At 44.9% G+C, this 27,195-nt stretch overlaps 1 protein-coding gene and 2 non-coding genes across 3 annotated transcripts; 1 reads left to right on the top strand and 2 right to left on the bottom strand.

Annotated features, from left to right (window-relative positions):
• Window positions 1–2,712: 2,712 nt before the first annotated feature.
• Window positions 2,713–2,784, bottom strand: trnaw-cca (transfer RNA tryptophan (anticodon CCA)). The gene has a single exon. It is a non-coding gene; the product is annotated as a tRNA-Trp (tRNA).
• A 3,554-nt stretch (window positions 2,785–6,338) lies between these two features.
• Window positions 6,339–24,387, bottom strand: LOC137335908 (gastrula zinc finger protein XlCGF71.1-like). Its single transcript, XM_068001425.1, has 2 exons — window positions 24,078–24,387; window positions 6,339–6,415 (listed from the first exon to the last, which is right to left on the bottom strand). Exons 1-2 carry the CDS (start codon window positions 24,385–24,387, stop codon window positions 6,339–6,341), a joined length of 387 nt encoding a protein of 128 aa, XP_067857526.1.
• Window positions 10,486–10,571, top strand: trnak-uuu (transfer RNA lysine (anticodon UUU)). Its single transcript is given in 2 exon segments — window positions 10,486–10,522; window positions 10,536–10,571. It is a non-coding gene; the product is annotated as a tRNA-Lys (tRNA).
• Window positions 24,388–27,195: the final 2,808 nt, after the last annotated feature.

The following is a 27,195-nucleotide window of genomic DNA, read 5'->3' as shown; positions in this document are numbered from 1 at the left end:
CCTCCTCCGGATATCCAAACCATCACGGAAGCCAGTCTTCAGCCAATTCGATTCACTCCACGTGATATCAAGAAACGGCTGAGTGCACTGGTACAGCAAAGGCTATGGGCCCCGACAACATCCCAGCTGTAATGCTGAAGATTTGTGCTCCAGAACAAGCTGCGCCTCGAGCCAAGCTGTTCCAGTACAGCTACAACACTGCCATCTACCCGACAATGTGGAAAATTGCCCAGATATGTCCTGTCCACAAAAAGCAGGACAAATCCAATCCGGTCAATTACCGCCCCATCAGTCGACTCTCAATCATCAGCAAAGTGATGGAAGGTGTCGTCGACAGTGCTATCAAGCGGCACTGAGTCACCAATAACCTGCTCACCGATGCTCAGTTTGGGTTCCGCCAGGACCACTCGGCTCCAGACCTCATTACAGCCTTGGCCCAAACATGGACAAAAGAGCTGAATTCCAGAGGTGAGGTGAGAGTGACTGCCCTTGACATCAAGGCGGCATTTGACCGAGTGTGGCACCAAGGAGCCCGAGTAAAATTGAAGTCAATGGGAATCAGGGGGAAAACTCTCCAGTGGCTGGAGTCATACCAAACGCAAAGGAAGATGGTAGTGGTTGTTGGAGGCCAATCATCTCAGCCCCAGGACATTGCTGCAGGAGTTCCTCAAGGCAGTGTCCTAGGGCCAACCATCTTCAGCTGCAACATCAATGACCTTCCCGCCATCATAAGGTCAGAAATGGGGATGTTCGCTGATGATTGCACAGTGTTCACTTCCATTTGCAACCCCTCAAATAATGAAGCAGTCCGTTCCCGCATGCAGCAAGACCTGGACAACATCCAGGCTTGGGCTCAAAACTGGCAAGTAACATTCGCGCCAGACAAATGCCAGGCAATGACCATCTCCAACAAGAGAGAGTCTAAGCACCTCCCCTTGACATTCAACGGCATTACCATCGCCGAATCCCCCACCATCAACATTCTGGGGGTCACCATTGACCAGAAACTTAACTGGACCAGCCATATAAATACTGTGGCTACGAGAGCAGGTCAGAGGCTGGGTATTCTGTGGTGGGTGACTCACCTCCTGACTTCCCAAAGCCTTTCCACCATCTCCAAGGCACAAGTCAGGAGTGTGATGGACTACTCTCCACTTGCTTGGATGAGTGCAGCTCCAACAACACTCAAGAAGCTCGACACCATCCAGGATAAAGCAGCCCGCTTGATTGGCACCCCATCCACCACACTTAACATTCACTGCCTTCACCACCGGCGCACTGTGGCTGTAGTGTGTTCCATCCACAGGATGCACTGCATCAACTCGCCAAGGCTTCTTCGACAGCACCTTCCAAACCCGCGACCTCTACCAACTAGAAGGACTACAGCAGGCACATGGGAACAACCCCACCTGCACGTTCCCCTCCAAGTCACACACCATCCCGACTTGGAAATATATCGCCGTTCCTTCATCGTCGCTGGGTCAAAATCCTGGAACTCCCTTCCTAACAGCACTGTGGAAGAACCGTCACCACACGGACTGCAGCGGTTCAAGAAGGCGGCTCACCACCGCCTTCTCAAGGGCAATTAGGAATTGGCAATAAATGCCGGCCTCGCCAGCGACGCCCACATCCCATGAACGAATAAAAAAATACTAAACTTTGCAACAGAGTGGTCCGGAGGAACCACATGTCAATTCAAATAAGTAGATGCATTTTGGAGCACACCAATTGTACCTTCAACTCTGGTCGAAATGTTCACAAGCAAAAGGATTGTTTGACTTAGCTGAGACTCGAATTAACAATCTCGCCATTTCCCGATCATGTAATGTCATTTCAGGACCGCGCACTGACTGATTGCGCCGCTAGAGTCCGGTCACTTTGATCACCTGTCCCACTCTGCTGGAAAGAATCTTCAGTGTTTGAGGCCCTTCCCTGTGGAAACCTGTCCAGTCACTGTGATCAAACTAATATCCGCACTTTCACTTTCAGCTTCTTTCACATCATCTGCTCCATCGCACTACAAGCGGGTTTTCTGCGAACAGGTCAAAATGAACATTGCCAGAAATTCTATCAGTCGTCGGATTTGAACCCAGCGCCCACACAGCGATTAGATTTATTGTCTTAAAGCAACGAGCTTTGTTCGCAAATCGCCTTGCCAGTCTTTCACGTTTTGTTTAATGCCCAAATAAATACATTGGAGCTAATTGACCGCATTTACGCCGTGCTGGGGTTGTTCTGCTTAGAACAGAGAAGGTTCAGAGGAGATTTGATGGAAGTGTTCAAAGTCATAAAGGGTTTAGATAATGTTAAAAAAGAGAAGCTGTTCCTATTGACGGAAGTGTCGGGAACAAGAGGACACAGATTTGAGGTGATTGGCAAAAGAACCAAAGGAGACATGAGGAAAATCTTTTTTACCCAGCGAATGGTTATGATCTGGAATGCGCTGCCCGAAGCAGATTCAGTCGTGGCTTTCAAAAAGAATTTTATAAATACTTGAAGGGGAAAATGCAGGGCCACGGGGAATGGGACGGGGAATGGGACCAATGGGATTGTTCTTACAAAAAGCAGGTAAGGAATTGATGGGTCGAATGGCCTCCTTCTGTGGTGTGTTCATTCTGTGATAAATATTATTTTACATACAGTGAACAGACCATCCCTGAAAGACTGCCCCGCGATAAAACAGAGTGACGCTGAAACGTTGCGAAAATGCAATGACCCCGACATGATTCGAACACGCATCCTTCTGATCTGGAGTCAGACACGCTACCGTTGCGCCACGAGGTCTACAGCAAGTAGCTGGATCCTGATCCATAGGAGGGAGATCGGTACCGACCGCCACAGGGACTCGAAGAGGCGGAAGCAGCAACAGCAAAAGCGCAGGAGCCCCGCTTCGAATCCAGCCGTTCCCAGCGGAGAGCTGCCAGTCCCGGCCTGAGCCCTCACTGGGAGCCGCCTGCCATTCTTTCTTCACAGAACGGGACCAATCCAGTTTCAGCTACCACACAAACTCAGGAATCCCACTCCTGACAGATTCACTTATTTAAACCTTGTTCAGATTCAGTGAATTGGGATTTAATTCAATCCTCATCTGCCCTCCGCCCTGTCAGTTCAGGACTTTATTTAAACCGATACTTGGAGCTCTGTTTTACAGGGTGCCGCCTGTTCATGCATTTCTCAGTCCCACTACAAACACTGATTGCTGCTAACTTCTGCTTAATACAAAGTGCTCAGGAACGAGGGAATTTCTCCTGGTACTGAGTTCGAGTTAAGGAACAATAGAGGTGCGATTACACTACTTGGTGTATTCTATTGGCCAACAGCTGGTGGGACGGATATCGAGGAACAAATTTGCAGGGAAATTACAGAGTGGTGCAAAAGCCATAGAGTATTAATAACCGGGGATTTCCAATATCCTCATGTAGACTGAGATAACAATAATACAAGGCACAAAGAAGGGGAAGAATTTTTGAAATGTGTTCAGGATAACATTCTCGACCAGTACGTTTCTGGCCCACTGAGGAAGGAGGCATTGCTGGACTTGGTTCAAAGGAATGAGGCAGGCCAAGTGGAGCAAGTGTAAGTGGGGGAGCATTTAGGGAGCAGCGATCAGTTTCATAAGGATTGGAATAGCTATGGAAATGGACTCTGTCAACTCTAAAGTAAAAATACTCAATTGGAGGAGGGCCAATTTCAGTGGGATGAGAACAGATCTGGCCCCGGTAAATTGGAATCCAACATTGTCTGACAAAACTATAATTGGACAGTGGGCGGCTTTTAAAAAGATGATTCGGGTAGAGAGAAGGTACATTCCAACGAGATAGAAAGGTAGGGGAACTAAAGCCAGAGCTCCATGGATAATAAGAGAGATAGAGAGTAAGATGAAGGGGGAAAAAGTGGCGTATGACAGGTGTGAGGTTGATAACACAAGTGCCAACCAGAGACAATAGAGAAAGATCAGAGGGGAAGTGAAAAAGGAAATAAGAGGGGCAAAGAGAGAGCATAAGAAAGCGGAAAACATAAAAGGGAATCAAAAATTCTTCTACAGACAAGTTAACAGTAAACGGGTAGTAAGAGGAGGGTTGGAGACGATTCGGGACAATCGAGGAGATCTACTCATGGAGGCAGTGGGCATGGCAGATGTACTAAATGATTACTTTGCATTGGTCTTTACCAAGGAAGAAGATGCTGCCAGATTCTAGGTAAAGTAAGATATAGTTAAGATTCTGGATGGGCTAAAAAATGAGAAAGAAGAGGTACTAGAAAGGCTTGCTGTACTTAAAATAGATAAGTCAACTGGTCCGGATGTGATGCAACCTAGAATGCTGAGGGAAGTAAAGGGGAAAATTGCAGAGGTACTGGCCATAATCTTCCAGACATCCTTATATATGAGGATGGTGCCTGAGGACTGGAGAATTGCAAAGGTTACAACCTTGTTCAAAAAAATGGTGTAAAGATAAACCCAGCAACTATAGGTCAGTCAGTTTAACCTCGGTGATGGGGAAAGTTTTGGAAATGATAATCCGGGACAGAATGAACAGTCACTTGGACGAGTGTGGATTGATTAGGGAATGCCAGCACGGATTTGTTAAAAGCAAATCGTGTTTTACCGACTTGATAAAGTTGTTTGATGAGGTAACAGAGAGGGTAGATGAGGTCAATGCAGTTGACGTGGTGTATATGGACTTTCAAAAAGCGTTTGATCAAGTGTCACGTGGTAGGCTATTGATCAAGATTGCAGCCCATGGAACACAGGGGGCAAAAACAATATGGTTACAGAACTGGCTAAATGACAGGAAACAGAGAGTTGTGGTGAACGGTTGTTTTTCGGACTGGAGGGAGGTGGGCAATGGTGTTCCATAGGGGTCGGTGCTGCGATAACATCTTTTCTTGATATATATTATTTACTTGGGCTTGGGAGTAAATGGTACAATATCAATATTTGCAGATGACACAAAACGTGGACGGGTAGAGAACAGTGAGGTGGATAGACCTGAATAGGATATGGACACGCTGGTGACATGGGCGGACACGTGGCAGATGAAGTTTAACGCGGAAAAATGCGAGATGATGCATTTCGGTGTGAAAAAAGAGGAAAGGCAATATAAACTAGAGAGCAGAATTCTAAAAGGGTGAGAGGAACAGAGGGATCTGGGGGTACATGTGCGCAAATCGTTGAAAGTGGCAGGGCAGGTTGAGAAAGCAGTTTAAAAAGCAGTCGGGGTCCTGGGCTTTATAAAGAGGAAGTCATGATGAACCTTTATAAAATACTATTTCGGCCACAAATGGAGTATTGGGTCCAGTTCTGGGCAGTGCACTTTTGGAAGGATGTGAAGGCCTTGAGAGGGCGCAGAGGAGATTTACGAGAATGATTCCAGCGATGAGGGACTTAAATTACATGGATAGACTGAAGAAGCTGGGATTGTTCACCTTGGAACTGAGAAGGCTGAGAGGAGATTTGACAGAGATATTCAAAATCATGAAGGGCCTAGACAGGGTAGATAGAGTGAAACTGTTCCCATTGGTGGAAGGGACATGAACCAAAGGGCATAGATTTCAGGTGATTGGCAAAAGAACCAAAGGTGACATGAGTAAAAACTTCTTTACACAGCGAGTGGTAGGAAGCTTTGATTTTTGTGCTTTGCATGTGATGAAATGTCATCATTTTACAGACTGTATCTTAAGAGTGGGATTAAATGCTCAGTGCTTCTGACACCAGGAATCTGGTGCAGCCGTTGTTAAATTTATCAATAACAGGCAATTGTCGCCGTTTATCACAAGAACGCTCTAACTAGGTATGCGATCAAGATGAAAATAACGCAAAGATGGACAATTGATACAACACGAAAGGCATCGGGCTATGACAAAAATCCCCACCGTTTTGCTTTTCCAACATAAAGGGTGCGACATTTATTCTCTGAATATAGAAACAGTGTGGTCTCGCTCACTACAGAAATCTCCATGTCACAGCGAATTAGCCTTTCGGGACCTTGTCTGTCAAGATGAATTGTGATTTCCGTGAAGCCAATGTTCCATTCCTTTATAGGTTTAATGTGCCTGCTTTGCGATCACAAGGTTTTTTTTTACTCCACAGGGTAAATGGTGGAATATTCGCTCTGCTCAACCGGCAATGATCACGGTACATTTTCTTGCAGACAAAACACACATTAAACTATGGAACTTTGAGGCGATGAATCCTCAGGAAAAATAAAATAAGGGCTCGAATCAATCTAACCAATAGCACCATCGAGACAAGTGAAGAGTCCACCTGCTAAACCAGCAATTCACTGAGCTAAACCTTGAGGCTGCAGTGACTAATATAACAGCTGTCCACCGTCAGTTTACTTTTCCACAATCAATGGTTGAAGCTTGCGGGTGTGAAAATCCAACGAGCCGGTCTTCACTCTTAAACCAGCAACTGTGAAGTTAAGAGAAACGTGCCGTGAAATACTCGATTTCAGCGCGCTGACAATGGGCCAGAATAAAGCTCAGTCAATATGATCGCCGAGTGGCGAGAGGGTGGATTTGGAATTCCTGATCCACCGCACTGCGCATTTTCCAGATCTGCTTGAAGCACCAATCCCTTCAATTCATCACTTACAGGGACAATTCGATTCTCGGTTTCTTTTCCCTGAACTTGACGAGATCTTCAAAATTATAAGCGACCGATATCAAAGCGAACCTCGTCACCGACATGCTCACAGATACAAAGCGGACACACTCTGCTTCAGTGAGATGAAAGCCCAGAGCGGTTTCAAGGCGGAATGCAATTGCAAAGAAAGCTCGTTCAATGAAAGTGTAGGTCATTGAGGTGCCTTTAAAGTCCAGATTGTTTGAACTGAACTTCTTCCGAAAGCGCTTGAGATTCAGGTGGAGTAATTTGTGGACTTCTTTTCCCTCTTTACAAAAGTTTGAACCACACGTCAAGATCAAAATTCGAGGGCTAAATTTGGGTTTCTCCGGGGTATGAAGCTCGAATCGAGAATTATACCCTGACCTCATCGAACCCAGAAATAAATCAAGGGGATTCAATCGAAGTAAAATAATGGTATTGGAGAAAATAATTAGATTAAAGATAGACAAATCTCCAGGACCTGATGGTGACCATCCCAGGGGATTAAAAGGAGTAGGTGAGGAAATTGTACATGCTTCAGTCATGATCGTTCAAACTCTCTTGTTTCAGGAATTGTTCCATGGATTGAAAAATTGCCAATGTAATTCCATTATTTAGGAATGGGAGGAGAGATAAAGTAGGAAATTATAGACCTATTAGTCTGACGTCTATTGTCGGGCAGTTACCGGTATCTGCTATTAGGGAAGAGTGACTGAGCACTTGGATAAATATGAATTGATCAGAGAAGCCGGCATGGATTTGTAAAGGGTAAGTCAAGTGTAACAAAACGAGCTGAACTTCTTGAAGATGTAATAATGTGGTAGATAATGCAGTGTCTATGGGTGTTATATGTATATTGACTTCCAGAGGCAATCGATAAGCGAACACATAAGAGACTGTTAACAGAAATGAGATCACATGGAAATTAAAGCAACCTATTGACATGGGTCGTGAGTTGGTTTGGAGGTAGGAGACAGAGAGTAGGGATAATGGATCTGTGCTCAAATTGACAGGATATGATTAATGGTGTCCCCCAGGGATCTGTACCGGGGCATCAGCGTTTTACTATATGTATAAATGAACCAAATGAAGAAATAGAGAGCCATATATCCAAGTTTGTCGACGACACCAAGTTAGGTGACACAGTGAGTAATGTAGATGGGAGCATAAAGTTGCAAAGCGAAATTGACAGATGAAGTGAGTTGGTAAAACTGTGGCAGATGGAGCTTACATAGAATTACATAGAATGTACATCACAGAAACAGACAATTCGGCCCAACTAGACTATGCCGGTGTTAATGCTGCAGACGAGCCTCCTCCAACCCCTCTTCATCTAACCCAATGAGCAAACTCGAATATTCCTTTCTCCCCCCTGTGTTTATCTCGCTTCCCTGTAAATGCATCCATGCTTTTCGCCTTAATTATTCCTTGTGGTAGTGAGTTGCACATTTCAGCGAGCCTCATTGTAAATATGGTTATCTTGAATGCCATATTGGATCAAATGTGACGATCTTATATTTATGGCCCCAATTTTGGACTCCACCCCACAAAATTGCAAATACCTCTGACCTCTCAAACCCTTGCATAATCTTAAAGTCCTATTTCATGTCACCCTCAGCCTTCTATTTTCTATGGAAAGTGCCGTAGACTGTTCAATCTTTCAATATGGGAAAGTGTGAGATCATCCACTTTGGACATAAGCAAGATAGATGAGAATATTTTCCAACTGGTGAGAAACTAGGAACTGTAGAGAGGAAAGATGTTTACGGGTCCAAGTGCAGAAATCATGAAAAGTCAGTGAACAGTTACAAAAAAATAATTCAAAAGGCAAATGGAAATTTGGCCTTTATCTTAAGGGAGCTGGAATTCAAAGGGGTGTAAGTTATGTTACAGTTATATAAACTCTGATGAGACCACAGTTCGAGTCCTGCATTCAGTTCTCGGCACCACACCTCAGGGAGGATATAATGGCCTTGGAGGGGGTGCAGCGCAGATTCACCAGAATTATACCGGAGCTAAAATGGTTAAATTATGCGGACAAGTTGAATAGAAAATATTTGTATTTCCTTGTGTACAGAAGATTAAGTGATGATGTATTCGAGTTGTTGAAGGTGATTTAATGAACCAATGGTGTGTGTGTGAGCTGTGAGACAGCTTGAAATCCCAATCCTCTCCACCACTGGGGACTGAGTCTTCCAACATACAGGGATTTTCACTCGTGCAAGTTTCATCCACATTTTCTGCTCTTCATTTCTCTGACCTGCTTGTTGTGCCTTTTCCTTCAATTCAGGACTTACAGGGAAAACTCGATTCTGCGGTCAATCTTCGGGTCACGTGGTGAGATTTCAAATAATTGAAATCGACCCTTATCAACCCCAATATCGTCACTTACACGTTTGACGAATGCAAAGCGGCTTCTCTCGCGGTTTTGCTGCACAACTCGTTCAAAGATACTGTCGGTAATTGGAGGGTCTTTCAAGTCATGACACGAACATAACAGTTCGCACTGCCGTTTTCCCCAAGACGCTTCAGATTCATGTGGAATGATTTCGGTCTGGCGGTTAAATCCGTTCCCTTTTTACGAATCCGCCTTTGAACCCTGGACTTTAATATTTTTGATAACCGATACTAAATCGCTTTGTCCTGTACTGTACATTACTTTTTAAATATTACAGATAAGCGGAGCACTTGAGCTGTCACAGCAGTGACTTTGACTTTTCTCCCTCTCCTCTCGATCTCCCCGACAACTGCCACTAACCACAATCTTCTGTCACACTTCTCCATCAGGAAGTTCCGAGCCTCGGTTTTCAAATGAAATAACGCCCATCTCTTCAATCAACGACATCCCAGGGAGAGTTTCTTAGTTTCAGCTCCCAATTTATCCAATTCCTCAAAGTAGCATGAAAATAATTCTCCTGAAGTTAATAATAATTACAATATAATTAAAAGTTATGATGGTCTGGGTTTTTTTTCCCCGATGCCACGGCTTTTAACGGTCACTGCGGATGTTTGACGAATCGCCTCTTGGCTGGAGGCTTCTGTGTGGGAAAGATCAGGAAGCGATAATTGAGAGACCGAGGATGAAGCTGTTTGATGCGAGCACTGGTGACACAGACCGTGCGCGGCTCCAGTGGCGCAATTGGTCAGCGCGCGTTATTTCTACAATAATTATACGCTCGAGAAATGCTGGGGTTGTGAGCTCCAGCGCCATCTAAAGTAGATGAAACTGCTCAACATTTCGAATGGAGTTCAAGGTACAACCGGTTCCATAACGCATCGACTGCTTCATGTCCCCATGTGGGCACTGAGGCTCCTCTGGCCTCCCGTCTTGCAATAGCAGGTGAGAGTTTATTTGTTAAAAGGAGGGACAGGGGGCAATTGGCGACAGCTGAAATGGTAAAGCGGCCGGCACGACATCTTTAAATCGAAAGAACCAAACACACAATTCTTCTTTCAGTGAAGCAGGTATTGATCGGTTTGAAGAGTCGTGCAGGGAAAATTCGGGAGGCAAATCTGCTGCCTGGTGTCACGGTGCAACGGGTGAAATTATTCCGCTTTCAATTGTTGATCGGCTGAAAGATCGAGAGGCGTTTTCCAGCTCCCGTGTGGAACAAGTTCAGCTTTGGAGCCATTGGGTAAAGTATTTTTTTTAATTGCTGCTTACGAATGACAATACATTTTGTACAAACAAGAAGAATTGCAAAATCACGAGTTCCCTGTCCATGTTTCTTTCATCATATTCAACAGAAACAAGGATTCTCCTCAACACGTTGCTGAAAATTCGATAAAAGGGATACTCCCCCGAATTCGACATCGACAGGGATAATTCAGAGTCCGACCATGAATCTGTATGATGGAAACTAATCCAACAGCGAGCCTGGATAGCTCAGTCGGTGGAGCATCAGACTTTTAAGAGCAGGTAGTGATCTGAGGGCCCAGGGTTCAAGTCCCTGTTCAGGCGAAAACTTTTAAAAGTTCTGCTTTTCCAACGGACCAAAATAAGCGAAAGGAGCAAGAGTTGGCCATCCAGTCCCTCGAGCCTGCTTCGCCAATTTGATAAGGTTATCGCTGATTTTCGACCTCAACTTCACTTTCCCGACCTGTCCCCATATCCTTTGAGTTCCTTCGTGTCCAACATTCTATCTATCTCAGTTTTGAATCTATTCAATGGCTCAGCATCCACAGCCCTCTGGGGTAGAGAATTCCAATAGTTCACAACCTTCTCAGTGAAGAAATTATTCCTCATCTCTGTACTGAATGGCCGGCCCCTTATCTTGAGATTAACACCATTAGCTCTAGACTCTCCAGCAAGGGGAAACAGCATCCCAGCATCTACCCTGTCAAGCCATCTAAGGATTTTATATGTTTCAATGAGATCACCTGATCATTGAAAACTGCAGAGAATATAGACCCATTCTACTCAATCTCTCCTCACAAGACAACCCTCTCATCCCAGGAATCAATCGAGTGAACCTTTGTTGCATCCACTCTAAGGCAAGTGTATCGTTCCGCAGGTAAGGAGATCAAAACTGTACACAGTACTCCAGATGCGGTCTCACCAAACCCTATATAATTACAGCAAGGCTTCCTTATCTTTGTACTCCAACCACCTCGCAATAAAGGGCAACATACCATTTGCTTTTCGAATTGCTTGCTGCATCTGCATGTTAACTTTCTGTGATCCGTGTGCAAGAGCACACAAATCCCTCTGAATACCAACATTTCGCAGTCTCTCACCTTTGAAAAGATATTCTGCTTTTCAATTCTTCCTACCAAAGTGAATAACCTCACATTTCCCCACGTTATAATTCATCTGCCAACTTCTCGCCCACTCACTTAACCTGTCTGTATCACTTTGCATCCTCTTTGCGTCCTCCTCACAGCTTACTTTCCCACCTAGTTTTGTATCGTCAGCAAACTTGGATACATTACACTCGGTCCCCTCATCTAAGTCATTAATATCGATTGTAAATATCTGAGGCCCAAGCACTGATATTCACGGCACCCCACTAGTTACAACCTGCCAACCCGAAAATGACCTGTTTATTCCGACTTTCTATTTTATGTACATCAACAAATCCTCAATCCATGTTGATATATTACCCACTATCCCATGAGCCCTAATCTTGTCTAACAAACTTTTGTGTGGCACCTTATCGATTACCTTTTGAAAATCCAAATATTCTGTATCCACTGGTTCTCCCTTATCTACCCTGCTATCCACACCCTCATAACCTCTAACAGAGTAGTCAAACACGATTTCCCTTTCACAAAACCGTGTTGCATGTGCCTAATCATGTTATGATTATCTAAGTGTCCTGTTATCAAGTCCCTAGTCATAGATTCTAACATTTTCCCTCCTACTATTGTCAGGCTAAATGGCTTGTAGTTCCCTGTTTCCTCTCTCCCTCCTTTCTTGAATAGCGGGGTTACTTTTGGTACCTTCCAATCCATGGGGACCTTTCCAGAATCATGGGAACTCTGGAAGATAAAACCAATGCATCCACTATCTCTGCAGCCACCTCTTTTAAAACCCTGGATGTAGGCCACCAGGGCCAATGAATTTGTCAGCTTTTAGTCCCATTAATTCCTCCAGTACTTTTTCATTACTAATCTTCATTGCTTTAGGTTCCTCGCTCTCATTAGAACCTTGGTTCCCCAATAGTTCTGGTATGATTTTTGTGTCTTCTACTATGACGACAGATACAAAATACTTGTTTAACGTCTCTGCCATTTCCTTATTCTCCAATATAAATTCTCCTGTCTCTGTCTCCAAGGACCCATGTTTACATACGCTAATCTCTTCCTTTAAACATTCTTAAGAACATAATAACATAAGAAATAGGAGCAGGAGTAGGCCAATCGGCCCCTCGAGCCTGCTCCGCCATTCAATAAGATCATGGCTGATCTGATCCTAACCTCAAATCTAAATTCATGTCCAATTTCCTGCCCGCTCCCCGTAACCCCGAATTCCCTTGTAGAAGCTCTTACAATTCATGTTTACATTTCCTACTGGTTTATCCTCTTTCTATATTCTCCCATTTTTTCAATTTCTTGGTCATCCTTTGCTGATTTCCAAAACCCTCCTAATCCTCAGGCTTACTACTCTTTTTGGGAAGAATATAAGCCTCTTTTACCCGAATTCCATCATTAATTTCTCCACTTTTCCGGTGGTGTTTTTAATCCTCAACCGAATGTAATTTTGTTGAGAAATTATGAATTATTTCTTTAAATGTTCGCCATTGATTATCTACCATCATATTTTTAATCTAATTTCACAAACCATCTCAGCCAACTCACCCCTCATAACTCCGCTATTGGTTTTGTTCAGATTTAAGACCCTAGTTTCGGACTTAACGACATCATTCTCAAACTCAATCTGAAATTCTATCATATTATGATCATTCTTCCCCAGAGGATCATTTACTTTCAGATTACTAATTAATCCAGTCTCATTACACAATATTAGATCTAAAATAGCCTGTTCCCTTGTTGGTTCCTCGACATATTGATCTAGAAAACAGGCTCGAATGCATTCCATGAACATAAAACAGCTTATCTTCAGTTGCTAACATGATGTCAACACGATAGGATGATTATGACTGGAAGACAAGGCCAGATCTGCCAGGTGAATTAAATGTTTGCTGCAAACACGGAGAATTAATGAAACCAAGACTTCCCTGCAGAGCAAGGAGTTGGAAAGAAAGATGCTGGGCATTGAGAGGCGAAGGATTTTGTAGATAGCAGGATGAATGGAGAAAAGGATCTCAACTCCCTGCTTCTTTTCTACACTGATAAATCGAGACAAAAATATCATCTCCGTGCTTCTTTCAGATAATGAATGTCTGAATGCTCAAGAGATCACTGATCCAAGCCAATTATCTCCACTCGCACTCTCCTTCCAATCTTGCACACGTTGCTTAGCTTTGAAATTGTTCATTTTTTCACACTGGGATTCAACTTGAAGAAAACGAAGCTGTGATCAGCTGGTGTTGTTCAGGAAATGGAGTAAAAGAAGATACATAAAAGGCGAATGATAACAATGACTGTTCGGACACTGTGATCTACTTTTAAAGGTTCTTCAACATTTAAAGTGTCAGGCAGCAGATCTTTTCCAAATCATGACAGAAATGGCAAGAAACTTTCATGCAGACTTTGATCAGCGGCACGACTTTCGAACAGGAGGCATTTTACAGAAGGCAAGAAAGTGCATTGTGTATCGCTCTTATGGGTTGTAAAATTGAAGAATGATGGGCTGCTGGCTGTTCAGGCAGGAGCGGTGAAATTGCTCATGATGATCAGGAGCGAGCTTTGTGCTCAGTCGGGTGAATTTGGTTGGTGCTATTTTGAACAACACCAGGAAAGTCAAGTTCCCTGATCGGGAATCAAACATGGTGCCGCGGCGGCGAGAGCTCCGAATCATCAGCACTCGACCACCAGCGAATCCGCTGCAATTTTAATTCAAGCAAGCAGACCAACGCTGCCTTTCCGACTTGTCCCTTTGAAACTCACGTCACTTTCGTCCCAGACAAGTTGCTCGCACAAAATGGAATTTACTGTTAGAACATGAAAGAGTTGTTCAGACAATGACAGCACCAAGTGCGGGTCGGCAGGGACATGAAATGGACAGTGAGGGGAAATATTACCACAAGCTGCTGGTGGAACTGTTTCCATTTCCAAAACGCACGCACCGAAACAGTGCAGCTCCTTGGAATGATGCAAGGCAACGCAGGACTGTCATGTCTCACTTGAAGCAACCGGCACACACAAGATTCTGCCATCACGAGCCATCTCCTTCTGTTTCTGTCACTACTTTATCTCCAGCTTCCTCTGCTCCTCCAGATGCCGGTGAATTAGATGTTCAAAGCAAATACTGCGACTCAACGAGAAAAAAACCTTAACTGGAAAGCAGGAGAGGGGTAGAATGATGCTGGGCATTGAGAGACGATGGATTTTGCAGATACCTGGATAAATAGACACAACGACCTCATCTCCCAGCTTCTTCGGATACTGAATATCTTAATGCTCAAGAGATGTTCCCACTGCCCCAGACCCATTCCCTCCAGTCGCATCTCCTACCAATCTTGCATATGATGCTTCGCTTTGAAATTGTGCATTTTTCACAATGAGATTCCATTTGAAGGAAACATTGCTGTGATCAGCTCGTGTTGTTAAGGAGATGGAGCGCAAGAAGATATATAAAAGGCTAATGATACCAGTGACTGTTCAGACACTGTGAGTTACAGTTAAAGGTCGGCAACATTTAAAGTGTCAGGTAACAGATCACAAATGGCAACAAAACTTAACGCAGACTTTGATCAATATCACGACTTTCAAATAGCAGACATTTTATACAAGGCAAGAAAGATTTACAAGGATGTCGCCTGGACTGTAATATTTTAGCTAAGGGAAAAGATTGGAAAGGCTGGGGTTATTTTCTTTGGAACAGAGGAGGCTGAGGGCAGATTTAATCGAGGTGAACAAAATTATGAGGGGCCGAGTGTGGATTCGAAGGACCCATTTCCCTTAGCAGAGAGGTTAATAACGAGGGGCTTTGATTTAAAGTGATTGGTAGAAGGATTAGTGGGGAGCTGAGGAGAAATTCCTTCACCCAAGGGTTGTGGGGGTCTGGATCTCACTGTCTGAAAGGATGGTAGAGGCGGACACCTTCATCGCATTTAAAGAGTACGTGGGTCTGTACTTGAAGTGCTGTAATCTACAAGGCAACAGACCAAGGGCTGGAAAGTGGGATTAAGCAGGATCGTTGTTTGTCGGCCGGCACTGACACAATGGGCCGAATGACCTCTTTTTATGCCGTAAATTTCTTTGATTCCAGGACTCTAATTTACAATAAGCAGCGTAGTTTTTTATATTCATTCATGGGATGTGGGCGTCGCTGACGAGGCCAGCATTTATTGCCCATCCCTAATTGCCCTTGAGGAGGTGTTGGGTGAGCCGCCTTCATGAACCGCTGCAGTCCGTGTGGTGAAGGTTCTCCCACAGTGCTGTTAGGTTGGGAGTTCCAGGATTTGACCCAGCGACGATGACGGAACGGCAATATATTTTCAAGTCGGGATGGTGTGTGACTTTGAGGGGAATGTGCAAGTCCCAGTCTCTCTGTGGTAATCAGCAGGAGGTTTACTTGCCCATATTTGACCTGATGCCATGAGATTTCATGGGGTCCGGAGTCCATGTTGAGGACTCCCTGGGCCACTCCCTCCTGACTGTATATCACTGTACCGCCACCTCTGGTGGGTCTGTCCTGCCGGTGGGACAGGACATACCCAGGGATGGTGATGGAAGAGACTGGGACTTTGGCTGAAAGTCATGATTCTGTTCATATGGTTATGTCAGGCTGTTGCTTGACTAGTCTGTGGGACAGCTCTCCCAATTTTGGCACAAGTCCCCAGATGTTAGTGAGGAGGACTTTGCAGGGTCGACTGGGCTTGGTTTGCCTTTGTCGTGTCCAGTGCCTAGTGGTCCGATGCAGGGGCGCCCGTCCGGTTTTATTCTAATTATGACTTTTTTTTAGCGAGATTGTACAACTGAGTGGCTTGCTAGGCCATTTCAGAGGGCAATTAAGAATCAACCACATTGCTGTGGGTCTGGAGTCACATATAGTTTAGGGGTCATGAGAACGCTACTGAAGAAAAATAACTGCTGGGAACCAAGCAATGTGTCCTAGTAAACCACAGGCTAGGGAAGTTCCAGCTCCAGTGACAGAGTTAGATCACTACAGTGTATAAAAGTGAGGGGAACATGATGTAAGGGGCAGTCGGGACAGGAAACACCGGAAATCAAACTCAGGGTGCCTGAGGTTCCATCCAGCGGGATCATCTAATGTACACGGTGGGCTTGCATGTTTCCTCTGGTACGGTAGAGGAAAGAGAACTTTCTCATATATTTGTTAATAAGGCATTAAAGTTGCTGACTCTCAGACTTGTTAATTAATAAGACAATGCTTTAGTTAGAACCTTCCACCCCTAAGTCTCTCTGCTCCTCTACTTTTAAACTTTGACCATTTAGTTTACATTTCATCTCAATTTACTTCCTCTCAAAATGTATGACGTCACATTTCTCTCCATTAAACTTCACCCGCCTGTTTCCGAACCTGTGGACGTCACAATGAAGTCACTGACTCCTCTTCACAGTTCCCCACGCTGCCAATTTTGGCGTCATCTGGAGATTTTCACCTTGTGTCCCACATACCCAAGCTCAGATCATTCTCTGTATTGAGAAGAGCAATGGTCCCAACACTGACCCTGGGGGACACCACTGTTTACATCCCTCCAGTCTGATGAACATCAATTAAACACTACTCTCTGTTTTCTGCCCTTTGAACAACTTCCTATCCACACTGCCCCACTCATTCAAATACAGCGAATATTCATTTTATCAACAAGCCTCCTGTCTGGCATGTTATCAAACATCTTTCACAATCCATCTACACAACATCCATGACATTCCCTTCATCAGTAGCATTGAATTATCTCAAATAATCAATGTTGGCTGTTTTTTAATTAATGTGTTTTTCTAACAAATGATTAAATGTTTGCTCCTCCTTATCTGGTTTCATCTCTTTCAAGACACAACAGAAAGGACGATTTTCTCCGAGAGCTTAAGATTAATTAATTTTTAAAAACGATGCTTCAGACAATGACGGACATCTGGGCTTAGACCCGCCCATTCGGTGCCACAACTCCCGACCCTCAAACACTCCGATTGGCTGGAGGACCAACTGTCCGATCATAACTCCTGTCAATTTACCATAAGACCAAAAGTCCACACGAGATAGGAATAGGAGTAAGCCATTCGGCCCATTGAGCCTGCTCTGCCATTTAATGAGATCATGGCTGATCTGATGTTTGCCGCAACTCCACTTTTCCGCCCTTTCCCCAAATCCTTTAACTCCCTTGCTGATCAAAAATTTGTGTAACTCAGCCTTGAATGTATTTAATGACTCAGCGTCCACAGCTTTTTGGGGTAAAGAATTCCAAAGATTCACGACCCTCTGGGAGAAGAAATTCCTCCTCATTTCCGTCTCTAACGGCCGACCCCTTATTCTGAGACTATGCCCCCTCGTTTTAGATTCCCCCATGAGGGATAACATTCTCTCAGCATCTACCCTGTCGAGTCCCCTCAGAATCTTGTATGTTTCAATAAGATCTCCTCTCATTCTTCTAAACTCCAATGACAATAGACTCAGCCTGTTCAATCTTTCCTCTATGTTGATTCCCGGAATCAACCTAGTGAACCTTATCTCAACAGTCTCCAATGCAAGTATGCCCTTCCTTAAATTAGGGCACCAGAACTGTATTCAGTACTCCAGATGTGGTCTCAGCAGCACCCTGTACAGTTGTAGCATGACTTCCCTGCTTTAACAATGAAACCCCCTCGAACTAAACGCCAATATTCTGTTTGCCTTCCGGATTACCCGCTGCATCTATATGTTGACTTTTTGTGTTTCATGCAAGAGGACTGCCAAATCCCTCTGTACCGCAGCATTTTGTAGTATTTCTCCATTCAAATAATATTTTGCTTTTTATATGTTTTCCTCCCAAAGTGGATGAATTCACATTTCCCACATTATATTCCATCTGCCAAATTTTTGCCCATTCGCTTCACCTGTCAGCATCCCTTCGCAGACACTTTGTGTCCTCTTCGCAACTTGCTTTTCCACCTATCGTTGTATCATCAGCAAATTTGGCCACAAGACACTCTGTTCCTTCATCCAAGTCATTGATATATATTGGAAATAGTTGAGGCCCCAGCACTGATCCCTGCGGCACCCCACAAGTTTCGGAAATTCCGATAAATTTACGCTCCTCCGATTGGTCCGGAACTCTCCTTAATCACCAGGACGGGGTTAATGGTGAGACTGGCAAACTGAGGTGCAGTTGGAAAATAAACCTTAATTGAACGCGTCAGTTGCAACATTTAATAAAACAAAATGAATAAAAGTTACCGAAAAAAATAATTTCTGGAGTTCACCAAAGTGGGGACGGGGGGCGGTGGCGCGTCAACGTTGTGTGTTTGTGCCGGTTAGAATGGCACCAAGGGCTGGGGTTTCAGTTTATTTTCTGATCCTTGGTCCAAACGCGCTCTTCCTGCTTCCAATCGATTTCCTTTTCGGCCAGAAATTAAGATAAGCAATGGAGGCTGCATCACCCAGCATGCTGCGCGGTACAGATTGTGCCCTATCTGAATCAGTGGAGCACAGGGCGCAGGCGCAGTCTGACTCATTATCGTTCACTGTGTCCTGAGCATGCGCGGCCAGTCGAGGCTGCGGGAGGAGCGTGTTCGGTGCAGGTGAGAGGATCGGAGCAAGAGGATCAATAAACCCCGGGGCCCGGGTCCGGGCTCAGGCCCAGGCTCAGGCTTCACAAACCCCGAGTGCGGCCCCAGACCCGAATATAAAACAGTGAACATTATCCCCCCTCACTACCCGCCGGTTTCCGGTTTCTCCCGTTTCGCTCCGAACCAACTCTCAACAAAAGGCCGCGGGCCCGCGCGTGCGCGGTGTAAACTGGGAATTCTCAGGGAGCGTCTGTAAATGAAGGAGAAATGGTGATGGTCAGGGAGCGTCTGCAAATGAAGGAGAAATGGTGATCGGTCAGGGAGCGTCTGTAAATGAAGGAGAAATGGTGATGGTCAGGGAGCGTCTGTAAATGAAGGAGAAATGGTGATCGGACAGGGAGCGTCTGCAAATGAAGGAGAAATGGTGCTCTCTGTATCTTTCGTCATCCAGGGATCTCGAGCTTTGGAGGCCGTTCCATTCCTCCTCGTGGGAATCTGTCTACTCTCTGCCCAAAGCAACTCCTCCTTGAACGCCTCCCATTATTCAATTGCAGTTCTGTCTGCCAAATTTTGATCCCAATCCACCTGGACAAGATCCCTTTTTCATTCACTGAAATTATCCCTCCTCCATTTAATAAGTATTTTCACATTTGTTTGCTCCTTGTCCTTTTCCTAACTATTCTAACCCTAATGAGATTATGATCACTGCTGCCCCACTGAAACATGCTCCACCTGCCCCACTTCATTCTCCACACCGAGCCCACTGCTGTACTCACATTCACTCTCTAACGCACTCTCACATTCACTCTCTCACGCTCACTCTCACATTCACATTCCCACATTCACCCACTGTCACATTCACTCTCTCATGCTCTCTCACCTTTTTGCTCATGGTTTTGGGACACCGAAAGGTGATGCGATGGGTTTGGATTTCAGCACAAGGAGGAGGGAGAGTGTGTGGGACGGGGATTTACATCTTTAGAGGAAGAAGAGAGGAAAGAATGTTCCATAGAAACTAGAATTGTCTGTTCTGAATTTATATCCTCTATTTACAGTGATAACTTTTATAACCTCCTTTTACAGGGTATGAGAAGGGGAGGAATTGCAGACAGGAAACTCAAACCAAAGATCACGTCAAATCTGACAGTCACTTGATTCATCAGGATCTGAATATCATCGGCCTCTGTGGGAGAAGATTTCAAACAACAGTGTCAGCGGAAAAGCACCGAGTGAGAGTGTTCCAGTGCACTGACTGTGGAAAGAGCTTTAACCAGTGACACAGCCTGAAAAAACATCACACCATTCACAGCGGGGAGAAACCGTACACGTGTTCTGTGTGTGGACGAGGCTTCAACTGATCGTCCAACCTGGAGAGACACAAGGACACCCGGACCATGGAGAAACCGTGGAAATGTGGGGACTGTGGGAAGGGATTCAATTACCCGTCAGAGCTGGAAACTCATCGACACAGTCACACTGGGGAGAGACCATTCACCTGCTCCGTGTGTAAGAAGAGATTCACTCAGTCATCCAACCTGCTGAGACACCAGCGAGTTCACACTGATGAGAGACCTTTTAAATGTTCTGACTGTGAGAGGAGCTTTAAAAGCAAAATTAATCTGCTGAGACATCAAAGCGCTCACACTGGGGATAGGCCGTTCTCCTGTTCCTTGTATAAGAAAAGATTTACTCGATCATCCCACCTGATGGCACACCAGCGAGTTCACACTGAGGAGAGGCCATTCTCCTGCTCTGTGTGTGGGAAGAGATTCACTTAGTCCTCCACCCTGCTGATACACCAGCGAGTTCACACTGAGGAGAGGCCGTTCTCCTGCTCTGTATGTGGGAAGAGATTCACTCAGTCCTCCACCCTGCTGAGACACCAGCGAGTTCACACTGGGGAGAGGCCGTTCTCCTGCTCTGTGTGTGGGAAGAGATTCACTCAGTCATCCAACCTGCTGATACACCAGCAACTTCACTCAGATGAGAGACCATTTAAATGTTCCGTCTGTGAGAGGAGGTTTAAAAGCAAAATTAATCTGCTGACGCACAAACGCACTCACACTGGGGAGAGGCCATTCTCCTGCTCTGTGTGTAAGAAGAGATTTACTCGGTCATCCCACCTGCTGAGACACCAACGAGTTCACACTGGGGAGAGGCCGTTCTCTTGTTCTGTGTGTAAGAAGAGATTTAATCGTTCATACACCCTGCTGAGACACCAGCGAGTTCACACTGATATGAGACCTTTTAAATGTTCTGACTGTGAGATGAGGTTTAAAAGCAAAAGGAATCTGCTGACACACCAAGGTACTCACACTGGGGAGAGACTTTTTAAATGTTCTGACTGTGAGAAGGGCTTTAAAAGCACAAATGATCTGCTGAAACACCAACACACTCACACTGGGGAGAGACTGTTCACCTGCTCCGTGTGTGGGAAGGGGTTCACTAATTCATCCCACCTTCTGAGACATCAACTTGTTCACACTATTGAGTGACCTTTTAATTCACTGACTGTGAGAAGAGCTTTAAAAGCAGAAATGAACTGCTGACACATCAACTCGCGCCCATTGGGGAGAGACTGTTCACCTGCTCCGTGTGTGGGAAGGGATTCACTCATTCATCACACGTGCTGAGACACCAGCGAGTTCACATATGACTGCAGGGGTTGGATTCTGCTGTTAATCCCTTCCAGGACTGACCCATGTTCATTCTGACAGTTGGGGTTTGTTTCTGCTGATGTTAATAACCCCTATAAGTGGGCTGGAGTTTAATTTTCTGGATACATGTTAAATAAATCAGCTTAGTTTCAAACACCTTGTTGTCGATTTTGGTCTTCAACACCTGAGTGTTTAGCATCACCTGACTGGAGCTCAGAAAGGACAATCTGGGGGGAGGATCGTCCGGTGGGAACAGAACTTCAGCCTGGACACAGTCCTTCAGGGCCACACTGAGAGGGGCAAACGGCACTTTGGTCTTTCTTGTCTCTCTTTCCTGACAGCAAAGTCGCCGTGCGGGTTAGCCTTGAGGCGTGTAAGAAATGTGTCCCAGCCGCTCCCTTTTATGGTTCAGGGCTCCTCGGAATGGAACAGAAGGCTCCTGTACAATGGTGTTTATGAGTCAGGAAGAACAAGAACAATGTGTAAGGATTAACCCATTAACAGATATAATTTAGTATAATTATAATCAATAGGAGAAGTACAATGAAATGTACTATGAATCTATGAATCAATAAATGTAAACTGTACTGTGTATTAATATAGTATGAACCATGTAACGTGTATTCAATAAGAAAGTGCTGGTGGGCCGAGAAGGATGCATGATGGTTATTATAGTCAAGTTTGCAGTTAAAACTAATAGGATGCTGACAACATTAAAGTGGGAATTAACAGACTGTGGGTAAATCAGAGGCACTAAGGGAGGATGTGCTGGAATAGCATAATGTCTAAAAGACGTAGATAACTGGGACTGAAGGTTAATTAAATCAAGGAGTCACGCAGGCTCAGGCCTCTCTATCTCGAGCCTCCACAAGCTAGCGAATAGAAGTCTGTTTATACAAACGGTTTTGTGAAGGCTGGCAATGTAAACTCCAAGATAAGGTACCGTTAAATCTGTAACAAGGCACGGATGGTACCAGGAGTTATGCTTGGAATGTAACTTCTGAAGGTTGAGAGACATGAATAATGGTGAGGCTGAGAGATGTGGATGTGATAGTGAACTTCCACATAGACTGAAAAAGGGGATAAGAAGAGACCTCAAAATCTGAGGAAGGCGCACAAGATTCTGGCAAGAAAAAAGAGAACTCTTCAGTCAACAGATCACAGCGAGAGAGAGAGAGAGACCGCGCCGCAGTCACTTGGAGGGATACTTCCGAGGTTTCAAGGAACAGACTGTGACTTTTTCTTTTTTTTTAAGTATCACCTTTTTTGTACTAATTGTGATGTGCTGAATAAATCTGTTTTGCCTTCAACCATAATACCAGTACCGTGGTGGTCTTGTTGTTGTCAGGAACCAGTTCTTAGATTGGATTAGATTATAATCCTGAAAATAGTGGTTTAAATCCTACAATTGATGACTACGAAGAGACTATTTCTGACAACAGCCAAAACCTGGTATTAATGGATATAAGGTAACCAGAGAACCATAGAAAAGATATAGCACAGAATGGGGCCATTCGGCCCAACGTGTCCGTGTCGGCTTGAAGAACAACCAGGTCCCCATTCTAATCCCACATTCCTGCACCCGGTCCATATTCCTGCAGCTTACAGCACTTTAGGTGCAGGTCCAGGTACTTCTTAAATGAGTTGAGGGTCCTTGCCTCGACCACCAATTCGGGCAGTGAATTCCATACACCCAGCACCCTCTGGGTAAAAAAAAATTTCCTCATGTCACCTCTCATCCTCTTGCCAATCAGTTTAAATCTATGTCCTCTAGTTCTTGAACTCTCCGCTAGGGGAAACACGTATTTCCTGTCTACTCTATCCCGGCCCCACATAATTTTGAACACTATTTATATCACCCCATCTGCTTTGTTTGTCATAGTCCTTGCATTGAAGTATATGCCCTTTAACCCCGTCAAATTCCTGTGCTGAACACTATTTAACCTTTGCTTCTTTTGCCTTTCTGAGTCGCTAACTATGTAACTAACTGCATTTCTACTTCCCGTTTCCTGGTCTGCATTTGTCCTATCTGTATCTGCCCTTTGGTTCCCATCCCTCTGCGATACCAGTTTAAACCCTCCCCAACAGAACGAGCAAATGCCCCCGCGAGGATATTGGTCCCAGTTCTGCTTGGGTGCAACCCATCTCAGAAGGGGGGATGAATTAGTGAATCTCTTCCCACACACGGAGCAGGTGAACAGTCTCTCCCCAGTGTGAGTGCGTTGGTGTTTCAGCAGATCATTTGTGCTTTGAAAGCCCTCTCACAGTCAAAACATTTAAAGGTCTCTCCCCAGTGTGAACTCGCTGGTGTGACAGAAGGTGGGATGACCAAGTAAATCTCTTCTTACACATGGCGCAGGAGAACGGCCTCTACCCAGTGAGTGCGTTGGTGTGTCAGCAGATTCCTTTTGCTTTTAAACCTCTTCCCACAGTCGGAACGTTAAAAGGTCTCTTATCAGTGTGAACTCGCTGGTGTGCCAGCAGGTGGGATGACTGAGTGAATCCCTTCCCACAAACGGAGCAGGTGAACGGCCTCTGCCCAGAGTGACCTCGCTCCTGTGACAGAAGGTGTGATGACCAAATGAATCTCTTCTTACACACGGAACAGATGAACGGCCTCTCCCCAGTGTGAGTGTGTTGATGTTCCAGCAGTTCGTTTGTGCTTTTAAAGCTCTTCTCATAATCAGAACATTTAATAGCTGTCTCCCCAGAGTGAACTCGCTGGTGCGTCAGCAGTTCAGATGAAATAGCGAATCCCTTCTCGCACACAGAGCAGGTGAACGGCCTCTCCCCAGGATGAGTACGTTGGTGGCTCAGCAGCATGTATGTGCTTTTAAAGCTCTTTCCACAGTCAGAACATTTAAAAGATCTCTCATTAGAGTGAACTCGCTGGTGTGTCAGCAGGGTGGATGACCGAGTGAATCCCTTCCCACACACAGAGCAGGTGAACGGCCTCTCCCCAGTGTGACTGTGTCGATGAGTTTCCAGCAGTGACGGGTAATTGAATCCCTTCCCACAGTCCCCACATTTCCACGGTTTCTCCGTGGTCCGGGTGTCCTTGTGTCTCTCCAGGTTGGACGATCAGTTGAAGCCTCGTCCACACACAGAACACGTGTACGGTTTCTCCCCACTGTGAATGGTGCGGTGTTTTTTCATGCTGTGTAAATGGTTAAAGCTCTTTCCACAGTCAGTGCACTGGAACACTCTCACTCGGGTGTGTGTGTCTCGGTGATTTTCCACTCACACTGATGTTTGAAATCTACTCTCAGAAATAGAACAGACGAACATTTCTCCTTCCACATTCAAAGGCCGATGACATTCAGGTCCAGATGAATCGAGTGACTCTGTCAGATCTTGACATGATCTTTGGTTTGAGTTTCCTGTCTGCAAATCCTCCCCTTCTCATACCCTGTAAAATGAGTTTACAAAAGTAATCACTGTAAATACAGGATAGAAATTCAGAACAGGCTCTTCTAGTTGCTATGGAACATTCTTTCCTCTCTTTATCCCCCGAAGCTGTAAATCCCCGTCCCACGCACTCTCCCTGCGCTGAAATCCATCGCATCATCTTTCAGTGGTCCTAAACCATGAGTGAAAGGGTGAATGTGAGAGAGCGTGAGAGAGTGAATGTGAGAGAGAGAATGTGAGAGAGAGAATGTGAGAGAGAGAATGTGAGAGAGAGAATGTGAGAGGGTGAATGTGAGAGAGTGAATATGAGAGGGCGAATGTGAGAGAGGGAATGTGAGAGGGCGAATGTGAGAGAGTGAATGTGAGAGGGTGAATGTGAGAGGGTGAATGTGAGAGAGGGAATGTGAGAGAGTGAATGTGAGAGAGTGAATGTGAGAGAGTGAATGTGAGAGAGTGAATGTGAGAGGGTGAATGTGAGAGAGTGAATGTGAGAGGGCGAATGTGAGAGAGTGAATGTGAGAGGGTGAATGTGAGAGAGTGAATGTGAGAGGGCGAATGTGAGAGAGTGAATGTGAGAGAGTGAATGTGAGAGGGCGAATGTGAGAGAGTGAATGTGAGAGGGTGAATGTGAGAGAGTGAATGTGAGAGGGCGAATGTGAGAGAGTGAATGTGAGAGGGTGAATGTGAGAGAGTGAATGTGAGAGAGTGAATGTGAGAGAGGGAATGTGAGAGAGTGAATGTGAGAGAGTGAATGTGAGAGAGTGAGTGTGAGAGAGTGAATATGAGAGGGCGAATGTGAGAGAGTGAATGTGAGAGAGTGAATGTGAGAGAGGGAATGTGAGAGAGTGAATGTGAGAGAGTGAATGTGAGAGAGTGAATGTGAGAGAGTGAATGTGAGAGGGTGAATGTGAGAGAGTGAATGTGAGAGAGTGAATGTGAGAGAGTGAATGTGAGTACAGCGGTGACCTCGGTGTCGAGAATGAAGTGGGGCAGGTGGAGCATGTTTCAGTGGGGCAGCAGGGATCATAATCTCATTAAGTTTAGAATAGTTATGGAAAAGGACAAGGAACAAACAAATGTGAAAATACTTAACTGGAGGAGGGCTAATTCCAGTGAGTTAAAAAGGGATCTTGTCCAGGTGAATTGGAATCAAAAATTGGCAACAAAACAGTAATTGAACAATGGGAGGCCTTGAAGGAGGAGTGGGTTCAGGTACAGAGCAGACAGATCCCCACGGGGGAGAAAGGAAGGGCATCCAAAGCTAGAGCTCCCTGGATGACTAAAGAGATAGAGATTAAAATGAAAAGAAAAAGGAGGCTTATGACGAATGTAAGGTTCATAATATCGTAGTGAACCAGGCTGAATAAAGAAAGTACAGAGGAGATCTAAAAAAGGGAATAAGAGGTGCAAAGAGAGAGTATGAGAATAGATTGGCGGTTAACATAAAAGGGAATCCAAAAGTCTTTTATAAACATACAAACAGTAAAAGGGTAGTGAAAGGAAGGGTGGGTCGATTTGGGAAAAAAACAATATCTTTTTGTGGAGGCATAGGGCATGGCGGAGGCACTAAATGAGTACTTTACATCCGTCTTCACCAGAGAAGAGGATTCTGCCATTGTAGCAGTAAAGGAGGAGGTAGTAGTGATGTTGGAGACGATAAAAATAGATAAAGAGGAGGTACTTAAAATATTGGTAGTGCTCAAAGTAAAAAAGTCTTTCGGTCCAGATGGGATGCCTCCTAGATTATTGAGGGAAGTAAGGGTGCAGATAGTGGAGGCTCTGACCACAATCTTCCAATCCTCCTTGGATATGGGAGTGGTGTCTGAGGACTGGAGGATTGCAAGTGTTACACCCCTGTTCAAAAATGTAGGAGAGGGATAAACCCGGCAATTACAGGCCAGTCAGCCTAACGTCGGTGGTGGGAAACTTCTAGAGACCAGAATCCGGGACAAAATTAATTCTCACTTGGAAGAACGTGAGTTAATAAATGAGAGCTAATATAGATTTGTTAAAAGTAAAATCATGTCTGACTAATTTGATTGAGTTCTTCAATGAAATAACGGAGAGGGTTGATGAGGGTCGTGCACTCGATGTTGTGCACATGGACATTTAAAAGGCGATTGGTAAAGTACCACCGAATGGACCTGTTGGTAAAATTGAAGCCCATGGCAGCATGGATACAAAATTGGCGGAGAGACAGAAAGCAGAGAGCAGTGGTGAACC

This window comes from Heptranchias perlo, chromosome 20 (assembly GCF_035084215.1).
Source record: "Heptranchias perlo isolate sHepPer1 chromosome 20, sHepPer1.hap1, whole genome shotgun sequence".
NCBI lineage: Eukaryota > Metazoa > Chordata > Chondrichthyes > Hexanchiformes > Hexanchidae > Heptranchias > Heptranchias perlo.
The sequence above is the reverse complement of the archived record's forward strand: the minus strand, read 5'-3'. Positions and strand labels throughout refer to the sequence as shown.